Genomic DNA, 26,678 nt, shown 5'->3' with positions numbered 1-26,678 from the left:
GAAAAAATGTAATCAGGGAAAATCTTTGGAAAATATTTATTTTAATATTTTGTTTTGCGTCTTTCAAAAGTAATCAGCAAAGTTTGGGTTGAAAGCATGTATAGCCTACGTGTTACCCTTAACCCACCCCATTCCGCAATCGGACCAAGGGGCAGTAGAAAGCCTAGAGCCTGGTAATGACTCGCAACAAGCTTTCATATTATGAAACGGCATTGTTATGTGGGCTAGCCTACCCCGGAGAAAATGCTCTGTTATGCATTTAAGCGGATCTGCTGCTGTAAAACAGGCTTTATGTAAAAATAAATAAAAAAGATTACTTGAGAAAATTCAAGGACAAATCGGTGTTCCACTGATAGTTTATACCCCGGGAAGTTCTTTACCCTAAACTGTAGCTGTAGCTTTTTAATAGTTTTAGCTTGCAGCGTAAAGGGGTGTACCCAGTCTATAAATGCAGTTTCTAGAAAAGACAGTGCTTGCATAGAAATTGGTTCCAGCCAAACAGCACAGGGAAAGAGACTTGAGTTTCATCCCAGCTGATGGTGCAGTCATATGGTGGGAACATGAGCAGCAGAATACAGAGGAACAGGGCTATTTTTAAAATAAGAATTCAGAGCATGAGTTGGAGCATGAAAGTGAAAAACTTCTATGAGCAAAAGTTGGGTTGAAATTTCAGCAGAGCGTACAAGTAAACAAACCTTACACAAGCATGCATGTATGGCTAAGGACTGTGACCTTATCCAGGTTCACTGTAATACCAATACTGCAGCCACTGCCAGCTGGTCATTTGTTCCTCAGTGCTGGGAGATGGAGAGAGCACTCTTGTGTCTACTTAATTGTCAACAATTCTAATAATTATAATTGTATCGCCCAGTAAGAAGTATGTCCATTTAGTGGTAGGGATTTGTCAGTTGTGTCAATTACATGCATGCCTCAGCCCTCGTAGTGTGTCGTAGTGCTTTTCATGTGCATCCAGAACTGGGAATTCCAGATTCAACTACCAGTGTGGCGCATACTCCTTAGGGAACTGGGCTTGTAATTTGGAAGTTGTCTCAAGTCCAAAGTGGAATTACTTCTGTAAATATCCAGCTGTCTTGAGTGAACATTGGATTTTTGTATCATTAAGCATTTGAAATGCTTGAAGAAAATTTCTGTTTGGCCTGTGCAATAAATTGTATTACGTTAATGCTCTGCACTTGATTTGTTATGATTCTTCATTTCTGAGAACCCAAATGACTCCATATTTTCGTGGATCTGTTTATTTATAGGCTATATGAAATGGCAGCTGAGCGTTTCCTGTCATTTTGAAGAATGTACGCTGCACAGTGGGGTGATTGTAGTCAGTGGGGCAAGGTAGTAAATCAGATTAGTTGTCTTAATTTTCTGAGCTTCTAGCACCATGTGAATTTCACATAACACAGACTTTGCTATGTGCAGTTTGATCATTCTTCTTTGTTCCCTAGCCCAGGTCCACGCTTAATGTTTTTCTAGGCCTGCTGTTGCTACTCATTGTAATTTTAAATCTTCCACCACCTTTGTGGCTACATTAACATAAGCTAGCCTAAGGACAGGGACCAAACAGTAATTATTTTATTAAAGGTGATTAAGGCCAAAATCCAGTGCATCCATGCCAGTGGCTGGATGATGGCATGTAATTTGAGCCCTGATATTCCTGACAACACTTCAAAACCATGTTTCAGCCCTGGTTTTCCTAAAGTGTATCTATCCTCCCAGTTGCATAAGAATCCAAGCCTTTACAATAGGTGCTTAAAACGTCCGTAGGATGTGTGCCCTGCATAACATAAGCAGTGGGGAGGTGTACAAAATATGTTAAAATGAACAGTAGGTGTATCCTACGAGCTCTGAGCTGTGTTCCTCTTGTCTGCAGGGTGGGGAGAGCCATATGGAGCCACACAGAAATCCGAGTCCTCATGGGGTGAGCCTGCGGGGCCCCCTGTCTCTGTGGACAACGGCACATCAGCCTGGGGCAAACCTGTAGACGCAGGGGCAAGCTGGGAAGAGCCTGGGAGGCAGAATGCCAATGCTGGCAGCTGGGGCGGCCCCACAGTGGGACAGCAGGCACAACACAAACCTGGTGAGTCTACGGTCAGCACGTAACCTGGGCTGTTTGGAAACTTGTTCAAAATCTCTGGATAATGGAAAATTGTGAATATGTAAGTGTGTGTAAATGGTAAATGGACTGCATTTATATAGCGCTTTTATCCAAAGCGCTTTACAATTGATGCCTCTCATTCGCCAGAGCAGTTAGGGGTTAGGTGTCTTGCTCAAGGACACTTCGACACACCCAGGGCGGGGTTTGAACCGGCAACCCTCCGACTGCCAGACAATCGGTCTTACCTCCTGAGCTATGTCGCCCCCGTGTGTGGGGGGAGGGGTGTGATACAGCCAAAATATCATATCACAATGTTTTTAGGATATCACGATTCACAATATGAATCACAATTGTTTTCATGTTGCCTTTTAAGACTATTGTGCAAGTTTCTGAACTGTACAACCAAACTGGTAACTACATTGTTTTTTTTCCCAAACATATTTTCATAAAACGACACCTGCTTCAAAATGTAAACGTGCATTCTGCAAAACAGTAACAGTCAAAAAAAAGTCTGAAATGGCAGGAATTCTGAGCCAGGGATTTTAATAAATAAACCAGTTTCAAAAAGTGCAGCTTCCAGTCAAGAATGAAGTGAATAATGAGAATGAAATAGGACTCTAAAGTTTGACTAGACCATACATCAGTTGTCGGGGGAAAAAATTATTGACGTTTTGAGTTTTCTTTTCTATCTCTTTGTGACATTCCAAGTACAGACGTGGAATAGCGGTGTTCATGTTGTAACACAGATCACCAAAGTAGTCTTCTGAACACCTTTAACTGTGCCAGTATTCTCAGAAAAAAAAAAACATTTAGTTTGAAACGACCCGCTTCTATGGAGAGAGATTAGTCTCAATATTATTGACAAACGCATGTACCATGATCCATAAATGTGTTTTACTATCCACAAACAAATATCTTTAAACTTGTCTCGTAAATTGTCATTTAAATGACAGCCAGTTATTTGTGTGTGGATCGGGAGCAATCTTTGTGTGAATCGGAGCGAAAGAACTGCCAGAGAAAAGTCTCAAAATCAAGAAAATAAAGAAACTCACAGACTTGCATAACTGAATGTAGACACATCTCTCGATTGGCAAATGCAGGTTCAACACTTCACAAGCCAATTTTACTGTGTCTTATTGCAAAAAATACACGTGGAAATTGGGAACATATTTTTGGTTTTCGTATACAAAGTATGAGGTATTTGTGCAGAAGGGAAAATTGCCTTTGTATTCACAAATATGTATACATTGTACAAATTAGTGCACATTCATTTAAATGACAGGACACAAGTTGGAAGATATTTGGACTTGCCAAATCCAAACCGGTTCTGTATTATTGAACTGGAACTTTTTTTGCAAACTAAACTCACCATCGGCGTCAGCTATGCCGCGTCCTGTTTTCAAGTTAGAGGGGAATTAGAAAATAATGCAACTCAAGTAAACAGGTATCCAGTCCAGGTTTGCATTTTTAAAGGTGCCACATACTATGTATAATGCTATTGGTTTATTGGTGTAGAGATGGGGTGGGACGGGCTAGTAAAGTATGGAAGCAGCGTTGTCAGCGCAACTGTTGCAATAGAATGCACAGTAGCTCTTGAGCACAATACTTCCGATCTCTCTGTAAAGGCAGATCATGGAGAACATAAAATTTCACAATCTTCGATTGTCACATCGCACACCCCTAATGTAATTCAGTGTTTGAACTTGTAATCCAGCTGCTTAGGCAAAATAAGGAGCCCAGCTGCACTCTGCACTCATGTGGGTTGTGCTCAATATCAAAGAGAAGGGTAAACAACAAAGCTATGTTATTGTTTTGTCTGGAGGACAGGCTGTTGGGTAGCCTCAAAATAAAGGTCATGTCTGGGTTATGCTTTCCGTGTAGCCTGTAGGAGTAGCCAAGACAAATTGTAACTCCACCGCACGTCTGAGGTGCCATTCGGAAGTATTATGGGTTCTCAGCCATTTGAGACAACATAATAATCAAGGAGAAAGTTGTTTGTAAGGTATGCAAGCAGCATAACCCTGCAAAGGCTGACAACTTTTTCCTCTCCGAAGGAGCTTGGTCAGTTAAGCTTAGTTTAAGATATTCCACTATTGTGAATTAATGGACGTGTTGTAATTTTTTTCTTTCGTTTGAGTAACCATTGATCCAAGTCATTTTATTGCTGTGAATGGCATCATTGGCATTGGTATGATCTTCCTAGTTTTATTTTGTTTAATAAAACTTAAATATACTGTTGTCATTATTTCTTAGTTATAGTCTGGCATGTTTCAGCTATTTAGCTACAGATTTAATGGGACATTAAAACTGGGCTATAATTATACATTTGGGCCATGGTTTATTGAAATTTTTATTGTCGGAATTTCAAACTAATTTCTCTTATGAGATTTAGTTCCAACTTAGTTTTTGGAAAAAGTGACAGCCCCTGCACTTACTGATTCCTTATCTCTAGGACAGGGGTTTTGGATGAGTGTTTCCCTGGGATGACTTTAATAAGCATGCATTTTATCTTATTTTTGGGTAACAGGACCCAAACCTATGCAAGAGAACTGGTGTGGTGAGGAGACGTCCATGTCGGGAACACGCCATCAAAACTGGGAGGAAGAGGAGGAGGTGGAAATCGGGATGTGGAACAATACCCCATCTCAGGAGATGAACCAGCCCGGGAACTGGTCCTATATGAAGAAGATGCCTCCAAAGGTGGGGAAGGAAAGGGTCTCTGCTGTGACATGTCATTTCAATGGAGTGGAAGCGCACTAGAAAACAGTCAAATCATTATTGTTTATCCACAATGGCCTTTTATTGTGGACAGTTTTTTTGTGCACACAAGCTACCAGTGGTGCTCCTAAAATACATAAAGCAGATCTCTCTTTGTGATTTTGTGTATTGTTCGATTCCTTCTAGGTCAATAAAGGAGGCAACAAACAAGATGATGCATGGATGAATCAGTTTGTGAAGCAGTTCAACAACATGAATTTCACGGTAAACATCTTTTTGTATTTGTGTGGTCATTCAGGGCTTATTTACATTTCTGTGGCTTCTTTTTGGAAGCCTACTTTTGTTAGCTAAAATTAAACCAATTGAAAGAACATGTTGGGAATATGCTAATTATTTAAAATGCATATGCGTCTCTTACAGAGGGAATCTGAAGAAACTATGAAGAACAGTAAGATGGATATGTCTGGCGGTGAGTTTTTTATTGTAACTTCTATCTGTTATAATGGTAGCTTTAGAAAAAGTACTTCCTTGTGCTCGATTTGCTGACAGCTGGGGTGGCGCTCTTTGCAGGGATGTTGGCGGATAAGCGCATGGAGGTAGACAAACCTGTTCCAAATATGGGAGAATACAACGGTGTGATTGGAAAGAGCCCTGGATCACGCCATCAGATGTCCAAAGAGTCTTCCATGGAGCGAAGCCCCTATTTTGATAAGGTCAGTAGTACAGCTAATGTAAATTGGTTTGTGCACTTCTGTCCTCTATTTGTAACACCCCACCCCACCCCCACCACCAAAAAGGGGTAAATCTTTAGTCATTAATGCATGCGTTTCATCTGCTTTATCAGAGATCAGAACATTGCACTCTGATCTTGGGTTGAATCTTTCCACCCAAGGGGCAGGGAATGACGTTTGGTCAAAGGAGATGTAGGCCCCTGAGAATTACTGTCCTCTTCTTACTCTTCTCTGTAGCTCTTCAAAGCTGCAGGGTTCTTGGGATTTCATGCGAACCACTGTGCACAAATTCCTCCGTGCTAGCAGGCTTTAATTGGGCATTTGAACAATTAAAATAGTTTCATGTTAATTGAGTCAGTCAGCTGAAATAAAGGCACATTCATGAGTCATGGGCGCTGCAGCTTTGAGCCTCAGTAGTTATGAGCTGATCAGTCTAACTTTGCCCTTCTCTCCTTTCCACTGTCCTGTCTTGGTCTTTCTCTGCTGGTGGCGATCCTGGCTATTCCTCCGGTTTCTTTCGACCCACTCTGGCCGTTGCTGTCTCTCTCGCTGCCCTCTTTGCTTGCTGGCTGGCGTGCTGCAGCTGTCTCTGTCCCTGTCTGTTCAAGATGGCATTGTAGCAGAAGAGCCCCAAAATGTACAGTACTCCTCTAATCAAAACGTGAAGCTTCCCCCTTCAAACAGTACACTACCTAATCAAGGCCCTGGCTCCATGCCAGCGGCAAGCCATCAGAACTTGAATTTGGTCAGGCAGGTGAGTCCTGACAGCCCTTGTAAGTGTTTGGAGAATGCATGCTGCATGCCCCCTGTGCCGTGTGTTTGGTAAGCTCCATCCTGAGTTCCTTCTTGGCAGGTTTAACGGTTCTGACCCTCTCCTTTCAGAATGTTAATCCCATGTTCAGTAGCAGTAATGCAGCAGCACAAGGCAGGAGCACCCAGCAGCCTCCAGCACAACCTCTGAACTCGTCACAGCCTAATCTCCGCACTCAAGTGCCTCCACCGCTGCTCTCCCCTCAGGTAGTGCACACCTTTCACTAATGAAGCCCCCCGCCTGAACGCCACTCTGCTTGCCAAGGGGGTTCCTCACTGGGCGTAATTGATAACCTGTGGGCACCCCCTGTCTCCCCAGGTTCCCGCATCATTGTTGAAGTATCCCCCCAATAACGGCGGCCTGAATCCTCTGTTTGGGCCCCAGCAGGTTGCCATGCTGAACCAGATTTCCCAGTTAAACCAGCTCTCCCAGCTGCAGGTACGGCTTTTTCCATTGCACATCCGTTGAGGAAAGTCATATCCCTTGTGTGTCACCGATGGGTAGTTTGCATGTCTTTTCTTAAGGATCTGTTGTTTGTGGTAGGTTGGTGGTTGCCCATGTTAGCCTCGTTAAGCTCCTGCCTCTGCTTGTCTCACAGCGCCTCCTCCAGCAGCAGCAGAAAGTGCAGAACCAGAGGAACATGCCCATCAGTGGGCGTCAGCAGGAGCACCAGGTAGGACTTTCAGTCTCCTGCGTCTCTCATTCCCTGTGTCTCTGTCCCCACTTCTCTCTGTGAAAGAATATATCATGTGTAACTAAAAACAAAAATCTGTAGTAGTTGCCTCAGATTTGATTGAAAATTCACTTCAGGGTAGAATACCAGGGCTGAGGGTTTGGGTAGGTAGACATGCTGAAACAGGGAAAAATCCAAACAGGATGCTGGCATATATAGTAAAAATGCAGCGTGGACATTTAGACTATATTGAGTCCAGGTCTAGGCACTTCATTTTAAGAAGCGCAACAGAACTTCAGGAGTCGCACTTAAAAGGTTAAGTAGAAACACAGAAGATAGTTCTGGAAGGAGAGAAGTCCTGCATAGTATGCCTTTAAGCAGGCTGCTTGTTTGGTGTTGTGTAGCGCCTGTGCGCCGTGCTTACTGTCAGTGCCTGTGTCCTGCAGGGCCGCCCTCTGGGCTCCTCCCAGCAGATGATGCAGCCCCCTCGCCACATGGACCCTTCCGCAATGAAACCGCAACCTTCCCCGTTGCCGCCGTCTCTACACCAGTCGGGCCTCAAGTCCTACCTGGAGAACTTCATGCCCCCAAACGCGCCAGAGCTGCAGAAAGAGCAGAGTGCTCCCGGTTCATTCAGTAACTTCCCTTTAGGTGGGTTCGCTCCCCCTCCTAGCGTAGGGCATGGCGACTCTCTGTTGCACCAAGCTGCGAAGCACCCCATGATTCCTGCGCCGCACGCGTCAGGCTATCCCCCAGCTGGCAGTAATCACAGTCATAGCTTCCATAGCCCGCCCCAGAGCAACGGCCACGCCGCGCCGGGCTCACCCATCCACCCCCGGGCTGGGAGGACGTTTGCCAGCCATGAAAGCAACTGTGTGTCAGCAAGAGGTGAATAAGTCTGCTTTTACTCCCAGTATAACTGCACTGCAACCCTTCCCCATCTAAAAAAAAACCGCAGAAAAAAAAGTTACTCAGAAGTCATGTCTTGGTCTCTCCCATTTTGAGTCTGTTAAATAAGATTTTGTTTTTCCTGAGAATATTTATTTTATGATGGAACTGTTATTTTGCAGGTATGTGTTGTGCTTCTTCTTTCATGTAGCTCGGCAATAGTGAGCATGTCTCCCCCTCCTAACAAAGCAAGTGATTATAATTTGTCGGGTAGCAATCTGCGGGCAATTCAGAATATCATTTTGATAGTCCAGTTTATTGCCTGTCAAGCTGAACTGGGGCCAGCCTTCACATTTTATGATGTCTTGGCAACATAAACCTGATCTGGGTGTTGGGCCCTGTTCCATGGGTCCGGCCCTCCACCCGTCGGCGAGCTGAGGTCAAGTTGACACGGACAGAATGTGCTAAGCTTGATGTTCCCTGCCCCACATAGATATTTTTACATTGTCTCACGGTCCAAATATTTCTCCCCTTCTCACCTCCTCCAGGCTTGAATTCAAACATGAATGTAATCAATCTGGACATTGGCAGTATTAGCTACAAAGAGCCCCAGTCCCGGCTGAAGAAATGGACTGCCTTGGACATTTCCGTTAACTCACCACTTGAACAAAACTCCGGCAAACCTGGTAAGTAATTCCACCAGCAGTGGCTGGAAAAAAAAAAAAAAGTGTTTAAGTGTCCTTGAGCAAGAGACCTAACCCGTAATTGCTCCCGATGAGCTGCTCGGCACCATGCATGGCTGCCTTTCGCTATTGGCTGCGTGAACAAGAGACATTAATTGTGAAGTGCTTTTTGTAGCTGCAGTTGCTGAAAAAAGCCTGATAGAAATGCAGTCCTTTTACCATTTAGCATGCAGGCCATGTAAGGCAATGATCTCACCCTGGACTCTGCAGCATCACTGCAGGGAGTCTGTATCAGGTGGAAAAACATACACTCCCTTGATCCCCTCTATCCTAAGAACTATTTAATCATCGTTAATGTCAACCTGGGTTGTCATCCAAATTTCATGTGGTCTATATTGATTGAATATGGTCTTATCACTACTTTGTTGCAATCTCTGTTATTATTCAGCTGTATGAAGTTTTGACCGATCATTATGTGCTGAGATGTAAAATGTGTTATGTGGACTCCAAAGGTTTTGAAGCAAGCCTGTTTGTTTCTGCTATGTATGACATTGTGTTTCAGTTCAGTAAGGATATTGTTCTTGTTATAAAGCCACAAGTTTGGGTGCCCTTAAAGAATATGAGCTGTGTTTCTTATTGAAGGAAACTGAGCTGATACAGGAACTGAAGAAGGAAAGTTGGACTGATGCAGAGTGTGGTGGGGGGGGTGGAGAAGGTTGAAAGTGTTTGAAATACTAATAGGATGATGAAATGCCCTTTTGCTGAACAGGTGCTATCTCCTCTGGACTGAGGCTTGAAGATTCCCCCTTTGGTCCGTATGACTTCATGAATACCAGTAACTCCCCTGTCAGCCCGCCTGGGTCTGTGGGGGACGGCTGGCCCAACCGTGCCAAATCGCCACATGGCTCCAGCAATGTCAACTGGCCTCCAGGTGGGCAGTTCTTCTGCTTTTATCATTGTGCTTAAAAGCTCCTCACTGTATCACTGCTGACACGGGCGACTTGTTGGGTAAATGTATGGGAAATATGGGAAATACTGGGACAATCTGAATAACCTGTGGCTGTCTGTCCATATTGACCAATGCTGATCCCTCTCTTCTTTACATTAAACAACAAATGCAAACTGCATATTTAGAAAAAAAAGGAACAAATGTTATTTGCATAACCAAATATTTGGACTTGCTTAACATTTGAAGCAGGTAGCATGAGTTTAGAGCTCAGAAGTTTCTCTATACCTTTGCTTGTGAGCTTGGCTGGTGAAAATGCTAAAGTTTAGATAATTATGATTCCGCTGCTTTTGAGCGGGACGTTTTCACTTCACAGCATCAGAGGCGCGTCAAATGCACGCCTTTCGTCTCGTTCGTAGCGTCCATAATTGGCATCGGGGCCGATGCAGGAAAGTTGATCAGCCAATACCAGTACAGCCCAGGTGCTTTCATGCACCCTCAGAGAAATGGGTGAAACTGCAGTTCCTGGAAGGAGACGAGCTTTAGTGCTGTTAAATTTAAAAGATTTTGTGAGAAACGCAAATGTGTCATCTAGAAAGTAACGCTTTGTTGAACATTTTGTTTCACTTCAGAATTTCGCCCTGGTGAGCCTTGGAAAGGATATCCAAACATTGACCCTGAAACTGACCCTTATGTCACTCCTGGCAGTGTGATTAATAATCTCTCCATTAATACTGTCCGGGATGTTGACCACCTCAGGGACAGGAACAATGGTAGGTGACATACTCGCATTCGCTCTGACGAGAATAACAATAATTTCTCAACAAGGCCCTTTAATTTGAGGTTAAGTATCTTATTCCCATATGCATTTTAAATGCTGGAATAGTTTTAAGAATACAGTTGCTGCTACAGAGCTCATTCCCACTTAGTAGCTGATTTTTGATAATAAGATGTGATTTTGCACTTGGTGCACATTGGATTTATCCTCCTGTTTTTTGATCATCCAGGGTCAACCTCATCTCTGAACACCACGCTGCCTTCAAATAGTGCCTGGTCATCCATTCGTGCCTCCAACTACAGTGGTTCCCTCAGCAGTACAGCACAAAGCACTTCAGGCGAGTCGCAAAAATTCTTTCATTCCTCAGCAAGTCAAGGGCTCTAGGGCATGGATACTCAAAACCGGGCCTCAAACTGAAATCCGACCCTGGTTTTCTTTTCCCCCGGGTAATTAGCTGAACAATTAGTGCTACTGATTGGCCAGGCTATATTCACACCTGACTCCCAGTTTAAGGGAGGGTGGGAAAACCAGCAGTTCCCGGACCTCCAGGGCTGTGATTTGAGTAACAGGGCTCTAGGGACTGCATATGTACAGATGGTCTGCTAGTTGTGTGTTGTAATGGTATCCCTTTATTTCCCTCAACAGCCAGAAACAGTGACTCCAAATACACTTGGTCCCCTGGTCCGGTCACAAACACCTCTTTGGCTCACGAGCTGTGGAAGGTTCCTCTGCCACCGAAAGGCATCACTGCTCCGTCCCGCCCACCCCCAGGCCTGACAGGCCAGAAGCCCCCGTCGTCCTGGGAAAACAACTCTCTGCGTCTGGGGGGCTGGGGTGGCTCCGACTCCAGATTCACCCCTGGTAAGGGGACGCGTGCCTGCCGTCCACATTCCATTTGCAAGAAATCAGCCTTTCGATTGGTGTTTGGCGCCCAGCGTTCTTAAGGGCCTGTGTTCACTATTCCCAGGTTCCAGTTGGGGCGACAACAGCTCAGGGAGAACAACTAAATGGCTTGTTCTCAAAAATCTCACACCTCAGGTTGGTATAATGTCTTTTCACTTCTACATTCTCATTGTTGCTTGCCAGAGAAAAGTGCTGTGCCAGAATGTCCTGAACTGTGCACATGAAATATTACAGATCTGAGCAGTTCCGCTGGCGTCGGTTATTTTCAGTTAGCGTGCGACAGACGTGACGCGGTCCGTCTCCATAGCGCCCTGCGCTGCGACTCAGTGCCGTTCTGTGTGTGCTCCCCAGATTGACGGCTCCACCCTGCGAACCCTGTGCATGCAGCACGGCCCCCTGATAACATTCCACCTGAACCTGCCGCACGGCAACGCTGTAGTCTGCTACAATTCAAAGGAGGAGGCGGCCAAGGCACAAAAATCTCTGCACATGTGAGTACACGGCAACCTCTGCGTTTGAAACCGCTAGGCTAATTCCCAGAGGAGGTCTGACATGAGGACGAGGGCACGTCCAATGCACGTGTAGAACAGACCAGAACAAGGGGCGGGGCCGTGCGGCTCCCCGTCGCTTAGCGAAGGCGCTTGCTGCACAGCTGCGTCCCAGAAGGCCTGAAGAAGACTGAACTCAACCTTTAGTGTCACCAGGCCCGGAGTGCAAGAGCATGGCACATCTGGCAGCTCCACAGCCCCCACAGTAGTAGACAGTGGGAGAGTTGCCCTGCTCAGTTTCTACTTGTTTGAAGAGCTTCCCCTCTGTAGGTACTAACCCGTGCTTTCTGAATGCTTTGTCCTCAGGTGCGTTTTAGGGAACACTACTATTCTTGCTGAGTTTGCTAGTGAAGAGGAAATCAGCCGTTTCTTTGCACAAGGTCAGTCCATGACTGCCTCGCCCGGCTGGCAGACCCTGGGCTCCTCTCAGAATCGGATCGGATCCATCGAGGGTTCCCACCCTTTCCCCAACCGCAATGATCCAAACCACTGGAACGGTGCTGGGCTGTCGGGAGCTGGCAGCGGAGACCTCCATGGCACTTCTCTCTGGGGCGCCCCTAACTATTCCTCCAGCCTGTGGGGGAACCCCAGCAGCAGCGAGGGCCGCGGACTCAGCAGCCCATCCCCCATCAACTCCTTCCTCCCTGTTGACCACTTGGCGGGAGGTGGGGATACCATGTAACACACCTCTCACCCTCTGACTTAGGAACTGTGACCTCAGTGTGTAATAATATTAACCGTAATCCTAATAATTAGAATAAGGAAACAAATGGCACTAGTTTGACTTTTTTCCCACCTATGAAAAAAGAAAAGAAAAAAAAAAAAAAACGGGGTCACCCTGTGGAAGCAAGTTACTTATTTTCTGCACATTTTTCCTCTTTCTTTTAGCCCAAAACATATCAGTTTGAATACTTGAATCATGCAGGCCAATATTATAATGTGAAAAGGATATATTTACACTTCCAGGTAGTGCTCTTCATGGAAAAAAATGCTTCAAATGAGCTCATTTGTTTATTCATCATGTTTATTTGAATTCCAGTTTTTTCTTTTTATTGCGTTTGTTTGCTGACAATGTTGGAGTATGAGCTTTTAACTTTGCACTGAATGTGGTATTTCTCAGTATAATCCGCAATATAGAGGGAGCCCACAGTTCCAGTGTAGTTGTTTACTCAAGGATGTTCTTAAGAAGCGTGCGCTCTACTATGCCTTGATGTACGCCTACCTTATTGTGGTATTGTGGAGTTCAAGATCAAGATATAAATGCTGACTTAGGACTATTTGACAATATTAAAGAAATAAGTATTGCACCAATTGTTGTTTAAAACTAAAGAGTTTAGCTCTGCAGTGTAAAAAACTGTAGCCACAGCTGTGACTTGCAAACCCGACCTGCAAGCCAGGGGGAACAGCACTTTCAAATAGGCTTTCAATTTTGTTTTGGAGGTGCCACCGTTGTGCCCTCTTGTTTACAGACTTTTTGAGGAAAAAAAGTGTTTACTCTTCCTTCATTTTAAAATAAAAAAATATATTTAAAAAATCAACAAAAAAAATATAAAATGAAAAAGTACTTTAAAAAAAGACAAAAATGCAAAAAAAGGAAAAAAATTAAAAATGTATATTGAGGATGAAGACGAAGCTTTCTATCTCTGGGAATACTGATCAGTGTTTGGCCATGTTTTGTTTTATTTTTGTTTTTTTGTTTTGATTTTTTGTTGTTTGTTTTTAAATCTATTACTCTCGTCTGCTAAATAACGAGCATGGTTCTCAGGAAATATACCCAGTTTCCCCAAGTAGAAACTCCTTGTAGGAAAATCCAACTTTTAGCACTGAAACTACTTATAGCTCTGTAAGTTTTTCTCTGCCAAATAACTGCTTTAAGCTGGAGACATTCTACATACTGCTTTGAAAAATGCTGTCTTTTTATCAGTGAGTGGAGATGGTTTTGCTGAATCGCTATATTTGTCATTTTCCTTCCCTTTATTCCCATTATGGAGTGGCTCAATGTTTTGCTCTTTGTGACTGTCAGATTTAATTGTTGTACTTTAAAAAAGACAAGTGGAAATCGGTAACTATGCATACTGTAACCAGATATCTGGCTTACGGAATCATTTTTGTTTTGTTCAAAATGTTTTAAATGTTAAATTGCAAATGCTTTGTTTGCAAAACCTTTCTCCTTGCCACAAATGGTGTTCTATAAGAGTAAGAGAATGTCTTGTTTGGTCATTCAGAGACAAACGAGATTGACATTTTAACAGTGCAAAAGTCGCCCACATTTCATTGCCTTGATTTAAATTGTGTCCGAAGATGCAACAAGTCAAGTGGCTTTTAACTGTTTACAAATAGAATGTGATTGTAATGTGTACAGTTTGGTTGTGTTGAAATCTGAAGTTCCTCAATATTAATAAATCATGACGTTTTGGCTGCTCAGTACGTTGTTGTTTGAACGCTGGTTTGTCTTTTGAAATGCTGGGCCTCTATCATAGGGAGGCTTGGGAAGGCTAGAACAGTGGTGAATGTAATCCTTTGCTGGTAGTTCAAATACATACAGAAAACAATGTGTGTATATTTACATACAAACGATATATACAATATTGATTGTTTAGTTACTACAATGATGCACAATTTATAAAAGCTTCAAAGAAAGATTTCAGCATTAGGCTAAGCCATGGACCTTAATTTTGTTTTTTTATTATTGTTTTAGATTTTTTTTTGTTGTTGTTTTTTTTTGTTTTTTTTTTTAAGTTAAATTGTCCATATTGATAAATTGAAAGCATTGCTTAAAAAATACATTGAGTATTACCCAGACTTCATAGAGGCATGCCAGTGTTGATCTGTTAAGTACATGCTCTACCAAATATGAATCAAACGATTTCTCCAGATGTTGCATTTCTCATTTTGTTAAAACAATTTACTGAACATTTAAACCAGGTTGATCTTAGAAATGTATAATAAGATATTGAGACAAAAAGCCTTGGATTTGCACTTGGTGTGTGTATATATATATGTATAGAATTGTTCCGCTGTACATGGTACGTGTATGCTTCCTAAACGGGGAGGAGCATTGCGATGGATGTGGAGAAGGTTCTTGGGTGGCTGGCTTTGTTGTAGGCTTGTCGTGTTCAGTTCTTCATGTACTTTGCTTTCCTTGGTTGTGGTGTTCAGGCAGTCCGGGTTTTCTCCATGTCGACCAGCTCCATTCCTTCACAGTAGGAGTGAGGACGAGGTGTCTTAGCCTGGAAAATAAGCAGACGCCAATAAGGCATTATTGCGGGTCTCGGTGGGCCTGCTGGATTATTTTGGAACGCCCTCGTTGCTCCTCTCGTACTGACTACAAGTGGCTCGGGTGCTTTGCTCTGAGGGGTTTACTTGACCAGGGTAGCCACTTCTGTTCCTTGTAATCTTGAGGTGCACCATCTTGAAGGTGTGCAACACTCTAACCGCAGGTCTGGGTTCGTGTAGCTGTGCTGATTGCAGACACAGGCGTATGTATATATCATTTCCCTGCCCCCAATTGCTTATGTTGTTCTGTATTGGAGTGAACTGACGTAGAGTAGGGAAAAGCCAGTTGTATCTACCCTGCTTTCTACTTTTACCTTATTATTATGATTATTATATTATTATTTTTTGGCCTTTGGTTTTCTGTCAGCTTTATTGTGCACCTATGTAGAGCTGTTGATGTTGGACAATATCTCCCAGGGATGTTGTGTAAAACCCACTGTTATGCCAAATTGGGGAGGGAGAGGGAGGGATGGGGGCAGAGGGATTGGTTATTTTGTACAAATCTGGACAATGTATATGCTTGAAATGTCATCTACAAATAGCTACTGTGATGAAGAAACAAAAAAAAATGAGCAATGTACAATCCCCATTGCTGCTCTGCAGTTCTTTTGTATCGCCATGTCAAAGTGGAGGAATAAGGGTTGGCCAGACATTCTACTTTTGTATTAAGTAAATGTGACTCTTTACTGATGTATCCTCTGAGTGAATTTTAAACAGCCCTCTTTTACATGGTTCCTACTGTTTAACAATGTGCTGAGGCTATTTACTTTTCATACTGTGAGCATTGCCGTCTTGTCCTTTTATAAACCCTGTAAAAGCTTTAGTGAAAGCAGCACAAAGAACCAGAACAATAAAATCAAAAATAGCCTGGACTTTTTTTTGAGAAGTTCCATTAGAAGTCAGTCTATGCAGTGTGAAGGTAACAAAGGCCGCTGTGTCCATTTTGCTTTAAACAATCCTTTAGTAAAAGCAGGATTGAGAAGGTCATTGAACATGTGCCATTAAAGTGTATTTTGAAAAATTGGCCAGTAGTAGCATTTGCGATGTATTGTTCACAGATTCCCCTAAGCCAGACTGGGACGGCAAATGTACCTTTTTTTAAAAATAATAAATATATCAAATGTTGGGGGGGAAAAGGTTGAAGTGCTCACTTATAACTTATGCACATTGCTTTGGTAGACTGTTTGAACAATGTATAGAAAACAATACGTCTAATTTACCTACTTAAATGAGCAGGAAGTACCTTTTTGTGTCTTCTTGGGATCATTTGAGAATTTTATCTTGGGGAACTGCACTTTTTGAAGGACAATCCTTATTTGTATCGGTATACATTTTGACTAAAGAATAAGTAATACAAGGTAGAAACTGTCAATTGTGTGATGAATGTTTCCATTGATGCTGTCATTTTAACTTTTTTTCTTCTGTGTTGCTTGCGTTTAAATTTTAGTGCTAATATGTAATAATAAATAGATTAGATATTAGGTCTTTTGTTGACTGTACTTGTAGACTGATTACTGTTTGTAAGGTTATGCTGATCTCTGCATCAGAATACAAAGCTGTATAACTTGGGTGCAACCCACAATAAAATCCTAACAGTTATTCACGTTTGCCGTTTTTTTCTTCCCCGCTTCTGTGTGTAAATGGTGCATCAGAAAGTTTGCCTATGGATAGTGCTGACATGTAAGGCCACTGAGGCATTCAGAGATCTGGGTGTATTATACAGATCCGTACACACTGCTAATAAGCCAGGTGTAATGGGGCATTGATGTGACGGACTCACTGCTCTGTTGATGCCCAGCTGCTGCAGCAGGGGGAAGGGCGTCCACTGGATGGGCTCAATGGGCCAGCTGCACACAGACAGGTCGCTCGCCTTCCCAGAGTCCGCGATCCATTCGTTTATGCTGCCGTCACTCAGGTCCCAGTTGTAGTGGGAGCTGCGGACCAAAGCATACGGAGCCCAGTGTGTCAGTACCAAACAAGCTGGGAGTACACCTGAGTGGTCCATGGTGGAAAATGTCCGAATAGAGTAGAGCATCGACTCACATGGGTTACTTTTGGGTTTTCTATACTGATGTTTCTATCCTTAATGCATCAAACACAGAAAGAACCCCCACATTTGAAGTGGCAAAAACTCTTAATCAAAGCCCTTAGATCATATTCATTTTTAACCAGGCTGAAGGTTCTTTAACTAAAAATCTTTACTGTCAAACATCTCCACTCTAATACTTTCTACTGGAACAAAGTTGCTTTGACTATTAACACTAGCAAACTAGTCAAGACTTTTTTGAAGCCTTAACTTCATTTTCAACAGTCATGTGTTTTTGTGACCCAATTGGAAGAAAATCCAGGAATGTTGAATATTTTCAAGCAGTGGTGCAGTAAACAAGTAATGCATGCTTATTAAATAGCCCTTTTTACATTTTACCTTTCACCATTAGGCTAGGCCATGGACCTTACCTTTTATATCAAAACTTAACTCTGCAAGCCTGAGGTGAAAGGCTTGCTGAATTATGCCATTTTGCCAGTAGGTGGCAGTATTGTACAGCACTTCATTCCCTATAATAAATGTAAACCACTTTTGGGAAATCAAATTTTAAGTATCTATATGTGTGATATTTAAAATTGAGCTTACCAGTGGTTAATGAGAGGTTGTGGTGTTGAAATAATGTGGTTTTGAAGCGATGAATACCCATTGTCCAGATATCTCAAAAATATTTTTGCGTTCGCACAGCCATGCAAACAGGCGAAAGAGGAAAGGGCAGTTGGAGAATAACACGCATCAGGCCACTTTACTGTTTTCCTTTTGCGTCCCCAGGGTCACTTCTGGTCTGAACGCTTTGCACTACAAGCTCACTCTACCTACAGTCCTCTGTGGAGTCGTTCGTCTCTCCATAATCTAGGCCATAATCACAACCTCTGGATTCTACATGGACCGCTCTATACCTCTTGCTGAAACAGGAAACCGGCCCTAAAGAGTAAGCCCTGATAAGACTGTTTTTTATTTTCCCAGTTAAATTAGCGGCTTGGGGAGGTCATGTTTTTGTGACCCACTGTTAACGCATCATGTGTCCCTCGGTGCAGAATAGTCTGGTTGTATTGATCAGATAAGTTTCGTTTATGAGATAGTTTGTTCGTACTGGTGTCTCTCACCCATGAGCGTAGACTGTGTTCACGTGTGTTCCACTACCCGGGTAGGTGGAGGCGATGGAGAGAGTGTCATCGTGGTAACAGCAGGTTCGATCCAGAGCCCTGAGGTGCAGCAGCTCGTCAGAGCGGCTGTAGGCTGGGTTCTCCAGGGAGTCCGCTGAGCCCGGCCAAGACCGCAGCCAGAACCTACTGGACAGCTCGTCAAAGTGGTTGAACCTTCGATAGCTGTGCACAAGGAAGACAGGCCAGATTAGTCAAAACTGCATCAGTAATCCATACATCACCTCTAAATACACACACACTGATCCACTACTTTCCATTGTCAATGCTGGAACTTCACTATATATATATATTCCCTGTGCCAACCTGAACTATTCACTGTAAACAATGTACAACTTTAATGTTCCATTTTAAAATGTGACCTTTCCTAAACACCGGATGTGTAAAGTGAGGTGCGGAGGGCAGAGATTGGCCCAGTTTCAACAGGCAGGCACGTCATACACTCCCAAAGCAGAAACAGGAAGACAGGAATGAACCAATCAGGAAGTGTGAGAAGGCTGCCGTCTCATTCCTGTCGCCTGGAAACGGAGGAAGATAGAGACGTAGACGGAGAGGGAATGTCTCTTGGGTCTCAGGCTCCTGCCCCTGATATGTGACCTTCTCTGACGTAAGGAGGAAATGGAGAGCAGAAACACACACACACACACACACACACACACACGGGCAGCTTTTTCCTCTTTCTCTCACTACGCATTTTCTACAGTCAATGGAAACGTAAAATGATTTGTGTTAAAAGTCTACTGCACGGTGCTTTGTTTTGCGGTCAATCTGGGAGCCACTGGTGTAGCATTTTTGTCATGTTCTCCCAACGTTGTCTTTGTGAAGAGTTCAGATAACATCTTAGAAATGTGTAAATGTGTTCCATGCACAATTCACTGAGCGTTTGAATGCAGTGCTGTGTGCGGTGTGTTTTTGAGCTCTACCCACTACAGTCTCCTCCCTGGAGCTCCAGGGGGACCCGATATCCCCGGAGCCCCAGTGTTTCCATCAGAGCTCCGCTATCTGCACCCCCAGCCTGTTTTCATTGGCGCCATGGCTATTCCCGCCATTCAACAATAACATCTCAGTCTGGCCCTGGTTACAGCCCACACAGCCAAACCATCAGGTGGTCGTGGGATTGTTTCTACACTCGGTGGGAGCCGCGTCTCACTGAAATCCACATGATGTAACGCTTAGCGTAGCGTTCTCAGCTCAGCGCTGGGTCTTTGTGTAGGGCTGGGCGTGCGCTACCTGCTGCGTGTCTGGTCCACCTTGGCCTGGATCAGCATGGCTTTGAAGCGTCGGATGATCAGGTAGGACAGGGTGGCCATCAGCACGGCCACAGTGAACAGGACGCCCAGACACACGCCCACCAGCCTCTGCCGTGTCATGCGGAAGTCACACCACCTGCCCATGTACCAGAAATCCTCCCCCACTGGGCACCTTCACCAACAGAGAGCCAGCGTTAACACACAGGGCCCCAGCATAGGCACCAGCACAGGGCACCAGCACGGGGCCCCAGAACAGTTCTGTAACAGCGCTAACCTCCCAGCTCTGCTTACGCTCATTTGCGCATACATTGTACAATATGTAATATTGAAATGTAGTTACGGTATCATCGTCATATTTACTTAGATCAGCATCATTAGTTCAGCATATGCCATGCCCTACACTGCCTGTGACTGCAGAGAAAGGAGAAAGCAACAGGATTAATTACTGGCACATTGGCTGCTGGCCATGGTGGTGTGTACAGATTCCACTGTTCTTGCAGTAGTCTGTGTGGCACAGGGAGGTACAGCTGGCATTGCCCAGGCTGGTCGGCACACACTGGAACCCTGAGGGGCAGAGGAATAGCCACGAACACAGCTCCGGCTGCAGCCCTGCCAGGGGAGGAGAGGGAGGAGGGCGAGAGAGAGTGAGCCAGTAATAAAAGGATGGAGAAAAATTTATGCTGATGTGGAATTTTTGAGGAGAGTACGGAGGGGAGTGCAGCAATGAAGAGCATCGTGGAGAGTAGGATACAGCACTGAGCTGTGGCTTTTTAGTGAAGCTCTACACTATTAGCGTAAGGAGACATAGAGCGATTGTGCTTACAGAATTAGAGATAGTCACACAGTCCCCCTCATGGTGAGAGACATGAACACATTAACCACTATTCACCGTAAGAGCTCACTCACCACCCACAGTGATGTTCGCCACCTTGGCCCCACCGACATACAGCCCCCGCCTCACGTTCTCCCTCAGCCCAGTCACATCCAGAAGACCCCCAGGGGCCCCCAGCCAGGACAGCGCCCTCGCGGTATTGAACACAGGCACACCCTGCACGACCGCATTCCCACTGCAAACACACACACACACACACAAGAGCTTACTGGAGAAGGCATGTCGAGTCAGGCATATCAAACGTACGATGTGTCCATGTCTCTCCTTACCTTGTCCATGACACCCGTAGTCCCTCATACCCAGGAGCCTTCTGCAAGAGCGGCTCCACCTGCAGCACAGCAAAAGCAGCCAGGAATATATGATAACATGCAATAAATGGAGTTTCCCAACCACAGGCCATCCTTGTCTCGTAAATTTTTAAGAGCGTCCCAGATGCTTGCCTTACCTTATTGACTACATCCTCTTTGATGCTCTCAGGCTGTGGAGATTTCTGCTCCCCAGGAGACCCACTTTCTAGAACCATCTGCAGAAGGAGCTGGACAGTTTCTTCTGGAAATCATAGAGAAATCTGGCTACTTGGTAACATAAAAGAATCACTTATAAAATGTAAAATTCTCATTTCCATATGAATTTCACCCCAAAATTATTACAGCATTTGTGATATCCTGTAATAAAGCATGACAAATGACTGTTGAATGACTGATTGACTAATTGAAAATTGGCCTTAAGAATGTGACCAGATGGGAAATAAGAACACAAATATGAACATGCACGCACGCGCACAAACACACACAGGTAGGGCTGACCTTTTATGATGGCAGGCTGATTCTCCACAATGAATACTCTGCCTCTGACTGGTTTAGCAGAGGAGCTGGGAGCCCTGCTATTGGCTGGTTGCGTGGATAATGTGCTGGTGGACTGGTCTGTCCGGGGAGAGGGAGGGGGAGGGACTGTCTCTCGGCCAGGGGTCTGAGACGTTGGCCTTGGCCGGGGTGTGAAGGGGAAGGGGGTCGCTGTGGTTGGATGAGTCTTTCCGCTGGGACTGCTGCTGGGACTGCTGCTGGTCAGTCGTGTGGTCACGGTTACAGTGGGACTGAAGGTGACTGGAGGGCTGGATTTTCCCCCTGCTGTTGAGGGGATGGCGGTGCAGCTGGGACAGCCCGCCTTCCGCGGTCCCTCCGTCCCAACTTGTATTGAGGGGGACAGCCCTTCAGGAGTGTGAGGAGGCACAGACGAGCAGGCGGGGAGTGAACAGACAGAGCTCGCCACTGTGCTGCTCCCCGCTGTGCTGCTCGCCGCTAAGGGAGGGGTCAAGGTGGGAGACCCGGGCTCTGCACTCTGAGAGGTATTGGAGTCTACAGGGCCAGGTGTGACTGTGTGGGAATGGAAGGTGGACCCATCAGCACTGGTTGCTGTGCTCTCAGAATGCCCCCTCCTGCTATGAGGAACAGTCTCCTCAGGACTCTGTGTGCCTCTGGGCCTCCGCCTCCCCTGGGTATTCTCCGCAAACGATGTCGTGAGGAGAAGGGTTGCTGTGGTTACTCCTGTGAGGGAGTGGTCAGGAGTGCTGTGGATGGGAGGAGCACTAGAGAGGTCCTCAGACACAGTGGGCTCCTGCCGCGGTCCTGCAGGGGTGGGGGCTGTGGACGCCGTGGAGACGGCTGGCACAGGGCCTGTACCATCTGCCTCCACGGGGACATGGGGGTGTGAGGCACAGTTTGAGCTCTGTGACTCATGGGCCGGGTTTGTCTCACACTCAGGCCCCAAGGAAACCTCTGACACTGCGGTCGCTGAGGCGGAGCTTACGTGATCGTTGTGTGTCGACGCTGAGTCTTTGAGCTCTGGCTTCTCGGTCAGCATTTCTGTGAAATCCCGATCAGCAGAGACAGAGCTGTGAGTTGGCGCTTCAGTGAGCGGCACTGATACAGTGAAGTCAGTTTCGGCCTTCTCACCCAGCTCTGGAACAGGGGTGGCAGTGTAGGGGTCGGAGGACCCCAGAACGACTGTGCTGACCTGTTTTTCTGTGTCCACTCCTACAGGGGGAGAGATGGAAGGCACCTGCCCGAGGGAGCTGCCTGGATCAACACGGAGAACAGAGACTGCCACCTCCTCCATAGTGCTGCTGTCCAGAGAGGGGGAAGCAGTACCACTGGGCCCGACTGTGGAAGCTGACAAAGCAGAGACGTCCTCCAGAACACCAGGGACATCAGATCTCTTATCTTCAGATAGGCTCCTGGTGACTAAAGGGGAGATCCTGAGGTTCCCCTCAGCTTCAGTAGAGCCTGGAATCATTTCAGTGCTCCCGTTTGCCTTTAAGGCCTGCTGTGTGCCTGTGGTGTCCTCAGGCAAGGAGCTTGCAGGAGGCACCAGATCAGAGACACTCCAGGAGTCCCTACCCATAGTTCCCTCTGACTCTGGGAATGCGCTCCTCCCCTGAGACAGCCCGAGGGTGCTGTCGGATAAAGAGTCGAATGCAGACTGCCTTTCAGTTACTTCCTGCCCCCCTGTGCCAGGAAAAGGGCTTATAAAACTGGGCTGGTAGTAACTGTGTATATAATCCTTTCCCCTGGGAACCCCTGTATGAGCTGTGGAGACATAAGCCACGGGTGGATTTCTGGAGTCTGGGAGTGTGAGGTCTGGTGGCGAGTTCACCACAGTAGAAACCAAGCTGTGAGCTTCAACCTCCCCTGAGAGCTGGGAGATGCTGCTGAGGGACAGGGAGGCTACACTGCTCTGAGGACTCCCTGATGTGGTGTCTGTGTGAGAAGGAGTATCCCCGCTCCGCTCTGCCTGCTGGTCTGGGGCCAGGGAGGGAGGGACAGGAGCAGTCCCATGAGGGGGGAGAGTAGGCAGGAGGGTGTTGATCTGAGAGAGGGGCATAGAGGAATCAGCATCAGTGTGTGAGAGAGGAGCAGCTGCAGTCCTTGGCACTCGAACATTCAGCAGCCCTGGGAAAATGGAGTCCAGGCCCTGCGTGGGAGGGACAGTGGTGGTGGCAAGTCCCGGAGAATCCGTGGGTGTGCCCGGGAAACGAGGTGGCTCTGGTTTGGTTTCTTCAGCCCGAATCTCCGAGCGCTGCAGGGCAACGGCGTCCGCCCCCTGCACTTTGGCCTCGGCGAGAGCAGCGCCAGACGTGTCCGGGTTATTGTCCGATGTTTCCTGAGAGAGGGGGGGCACTTCCTTATCAGATGCTGCAGACGCGTCGGGGCTGAGCCAGTGGGCGGGGGCTGAGGTCAGGCTGTGGAATGCACCAACTGTCCCATGGCCCAACCCTTGCCCCCCCAGCCCAGTGGGGTGATGAGTGCTGCCCTTGCTGCCCAGGGCTGGCTCTGAAGACCCCAGGAGCCAGGACTTCCTTCGAACTCTGGGAGCTGCTGAGATGCTGGGAGAGGAGGTCCCTAGTAGTATGGCAGGTTCTGTCTGAGCTGACTTCCCCTTTTGACCCTCAAAGGAATTCCCAATGTCTTTCCAATCTCGAAAGGAAAAACAAAACAGTTCTTGTGTTTACTACTGATAGGAGCATTTGGACAGAAGCAGTGCTGCTGGTCAAGGTCCTTGCCTCTTACTCACAGATGGGAAATCTCCAACAGACACACACAAGCAGACTGACAGTACAGTGCTTTAATACACTATGGACTAAAACAAATACATTTTTAAGGTTCTATATTCAACTTCCCAAGGCTTTAAATATTCACTGCAAGAAATACTCTTTGGTTTTAAAATACTTGAAGCCTACCTATAATTTAGCACACACATAATTCAATAAAGTATTATATTAGACAATGAAAATAATTTGTGTTTTATTTTAATGATCAATGTAAACACATCGTTTCAATCAACAAAACTCAGCTTAAACAACCTTTTTGCATATATTTTTGTACCTCTAAAAAATTGTAAGGACAATATTTAAGAGGTCATATTGGTAGTAGTAGAAAAATGTCAATCAAAAGAATGATACAAATAGAAAGATAACAGGGGAAAGAAAGATGTAATGACAAAATAAGAAGGAATGTGGGTAAGATTTCAAATGAAAATTAAAAACTGGATAAGAAACATTGACAAAATGATATTAAATAAGTGATAGCATGACATGAATAGCAAACTCAACAACTCAATATTAAGATTTTTAAAAAGATAACCAGGTGTTTTTCCATGACACTGAATTTTCGCAATAAGATGATATTTTCTGCCATTCAATCATGACGCATTGTAAAAAATAGACACATTTTAATACACATTCTACTAGGGTACAAGTCCAGTGTATTTTAAAAGAAGAGAAGAACATTCTCTACAAGCAGAGAAAGAGTCACTATATAGCACAACCCTTTATTTTTAGTCATTTAGAATAAGTTGTTGTTTTCCTATAAAGTAAAGAAAAAAGATGTGAAATCTAAGAGGTACAATACCTCAGCTTGTCAAAAGCAATGTTTATGACTGACAAGTTTGGCTGACGCTAAAACTTAAATTGTACTACAAACATTGCTGCTCACGTTTCTACGTTTAGCCAACACAATTGTTACGAGGGAAACGATGAGCAGAAGTAACTGAAATAGTCGTTTGCTTTCATTCAATTCGATTGATGCGAACAACAGAACGACGATTTCTGTTAAAACAATCGCGAAAAAAATACAATCCTACAAATGATTGTGTGGTCTAATATGTTCTTAATAATCATATATTAATTTTGAGTATGCTGGGTTCGTTTCTGGAGCTTTTTCATTTATGCCGTTTTTACTGTATGTTCAATTAACAAAATGGCCATTTTCATCCGATTTTTAAAAAGGTCGCCTCAATGAAAAGACATCATTGAAGAAAGCAAGAGTTATGAATAGCCTACTTACCCGCAGTGAAGGAGAGATTTATGGACTGTAGCGAGTTGGCATACTTTTTTGCTCTCCAGGTAATGATGATCCTGCCCATGGCCGAGACCGGTGAGGATTCTTCAAGTGCATAATCCCTCTGTTCCCCATTACTCTCAAAATGCACCCATACACGCGACACATTGTCGATGGAAATTACCTCTAATTGTACCTTTTGAGTACGGAGAGCATCGATAACCCAAATGCACTCTGTGTCCGAATGTCCTGGCCTTTTGAAAGTGACATTATTTGAATCAACTTGGCCTGCTAATGAGGAATAGCGTATGCAACCGTTTTTCTCTTGACGGATGTCTATCGTTCCTCCACAGTCATGGTGTTCCAAGGCAAAAAGATAACCTGAAAAAAGTGGATGGCATCCACATATTATGGAAAAATAAAATAAAAACATGAGCGGGTTTAATAGATTTTAAGAAAATTTTAAGAAATCAAGGGAATCACAAAGTAGTAATCACATCACGTTGTTATTTTTACTGTAGCTTTCATAACACGTTCAGACATAGCCTATATAATTTTAATAACTGAAAAAGTTTTCAAACGTGTGGCTTACCTGTATTGAAAATAAAAAGAAATGGATAATAAATAGTTTGGAACATTGTGCGTTTTTAGACATCCCACAAAAAAATGTGACAGCTTTTTCAATTCCATACAGAAGCTTTTGATCAATTACTGAGGGTAATATGGAATTACAATAAGAAACACGTCCACATCAGACAAACAACGGCTACTTTTTATTTTCCCAATCATCTACGTTCTAGTCGAGACTAACGGACTTTCCCTCCCCATCCTCTTAGCGCTTTCTTTTTCTCTGGTCTGTAAAGGAAATCCCACTGTTGACAGTGTGAGTGCGTTACTCTAAATGAGACACACGTGTTTTCAAAAGGCGGTAGAATATAGGCAACAGACACGGCGTCCCTGCCCTGACCATCTGAATTATATTATCCATAGCCTGCGGCAGTTCCTGTAGCGCGCTGGACTTCAGTAATTACTCCATTCACGTGTTACTTAGGTTATGATAGCGTAAAAATTGTGGTCAGGAAATAATCAGTGTTTATGGGAAATGTACACATGAAAGAGACCTCAGGTACAATTAGAACTGATATTGCATACATAAGTAGTGTATCAAAGTTCCACGTTTGAATGGGACACTGGACATACAGTGATACATTTATTCAAAATGTGATTGCACATTTAGATGCTGTAAACCTGAATAATTAAAATACATATTTTTGCTTATTCAGAATAACTTGTATATACAGCTTAAATGTATATATTCTCTCACCTCTATCACAGTTAAATCAACCTCACTTCATTCTGTAATAATGATTTCATACAGTAATGGAAATTCAAAACTATAATTTAATTTTAACAGGGATAGCTGGGCATT

The 26,678-nt window shown here is 44.6% G+C and overlaps 2 protein-coding genes across 15 annotated transcripts in view; one reads left to right on the top strand and one right to left on the bottom strand.

Moving 5' to 3' along the window:
- LOC118220891 (trinucleotide repeat-containing gene 6A protein-like) overlaps nucleotides 1–16,664 on the top strand; it is a 100,377-nt gene extending 83,713 nt beyond the window's left edge. For 11 of the 14 annotated variants that reach the window (XM_035405310.1, XM_035405309.1, XM_035405313.1 and 8 more), the window contains 18 exons: nucleotides 1,886–2,092; nucleotides 4,638–4,810; nucleotides 5,015–5,092; nucleotides 5,249–5,297; nucleotides 5,399–5,541; nucleotides 6,143–6,313; nucleotides 6,442–6,576; nucleotides 6,689–6,808; nucleotides 6,969–7,043; nucleotides 7,490–7,931; nucleotides 8,480–8,617; nucleotides 9,384–9,545; nucleotides 10,193–10,333; nucleotides 10,568–10,675; nucleotides 10,984–11,199; nucleotides 11,306–11,376; nucleotides 11,593–11,732; nucleotides 12,096–16,664. In XM_035405310.1, the coding sequence (XP_035261201.1) occupies nucleotides 1,886–2,092; nucleotides 4,638–4,810; nucleotides 5,015–5,092; nucleotides 5,249–5,297; nucleotides 5,399–5,541; nucleotides 6,143–6,313; nucleotides 6,442–6,576; nucleotides 6,689–6,808; nucleotides 6,969–7,043; nucleotides 7,490–7,931; nucleotides 8,480–8,617; nucleotides 9,384–9,545; nucleotides 10,193–10,333; nucleotides 10,568–10,675; nucleotides 10,984–11,199; nucleotides 11,306–11,376; nucleotides 11,593–11,732; nucleotides 12,096–12,471 (2,945 nt within the window). In that variant the 3' untranslated portion in view covers nucleotides 12,472–16,664. The remainder of the gene's footprint in view (nucleotides 1–1,885; nucleotides 2,093–4,637; nucleotides 4,811–5,014; nucleotides 5,093–5,248; nucleotides 5,298–5,398; nucleotides 5,542–6,142; nucleotides 6,314–6,441; nucleotides 6,577–6,688; nucleotides 6,809–6,968; nucleotides 7,044–7,489; nucleotides 7,932–8,479; nucleotides 8,618–9,383; nucleotides 9,546–10,192; nucleotides 10,334–10,567; nucleotides 10,676–10,983; nucleotides 11,200–11,305; nucleotides 11,377–11,592; nucleotides 11,733–12,095) is intronic. The other 3 variants (XM_035405322.1, XM_035405323.1, XM_035405314.1) reach the window with 3 other exon arrangements.
- Nucleotides 14,507–26,597, bottom strand: si:ch211-14k19.8 (mucin-5AC). Its single transcript, XM_035405324.1, has 11 exons — nucleotides 25,842–26,597; nucleotides 25,256–25,630; nucleotides 21,221–23,887; nucleotides 20,860–20,963; nucleotides 20,684–20,742; nucleotides 20,429–20,589; nucleotides 19,969–20,131; nucleotides 19,503–19,694; nucleotides 18,216–18,437; nucleotides 16,846–16,999; nucleotides 14,507–15,019 (listed from the first exon to the last, which is right to left on the bottom strand). The coding sequence occupies exons 1-11, from the start codon at nucleotides 25,885–25,887 to the stop codon at nucleotides 14,945–14,947; spliced, it is 4,218 nt and encodes a 1,405-aa protein (XP_035261215.1). The 5' UTR covers nucleotides 25,888–26,597; the 3' UTR covers nucleotides 14,507–14,944.
- Nucleotides 26,598–26,678: the final 81 nt, after the last annotated feature.

Source organism: Anguilla anguilla, chromosome 2 (assembly GCF_013347855.1).
Source record: "Anguilla anguilla isolate fAngAng1 chromosome 2, fAngAng1.pri, whole genome shotgun sequence".
Taxonomy (NCBI): Eukaryota; Metazoa; Chordata; class Actinopteri; order Anguilliformes; family Anguillidae; genus Anguilla; species Anguilla anguilla.
This window is presented reverse-complemented; position numbering and strand designations above follow the sequence as displayed.

Excerpts from the sequence above, each read along its gene's own strand:
- si:ch211-14k19.8 (XM_035405324.1), bottom strand. The coding sequence starts at position 25,887 with ATGTTCCAAACTATTTATTATCCATTTCTTTTTATTTTCAATACAG. Across the intron at positions 20,964-21,220 it reads TCAGCCTGCCATCATAAAAG|AAGAAACTGTCCAGCTCCTT; the intron begins GTCAGCCCTACC and ends TATGATTTCCAG. Across the intron at positions 20,743-20,859 it reads AAGAGGATGTAGTCAATAAG|GTGGAGCCGCTCTTGCAGAA; the intron begins GTAAGGCAAGCA and ends GCTGTGCTGCAG.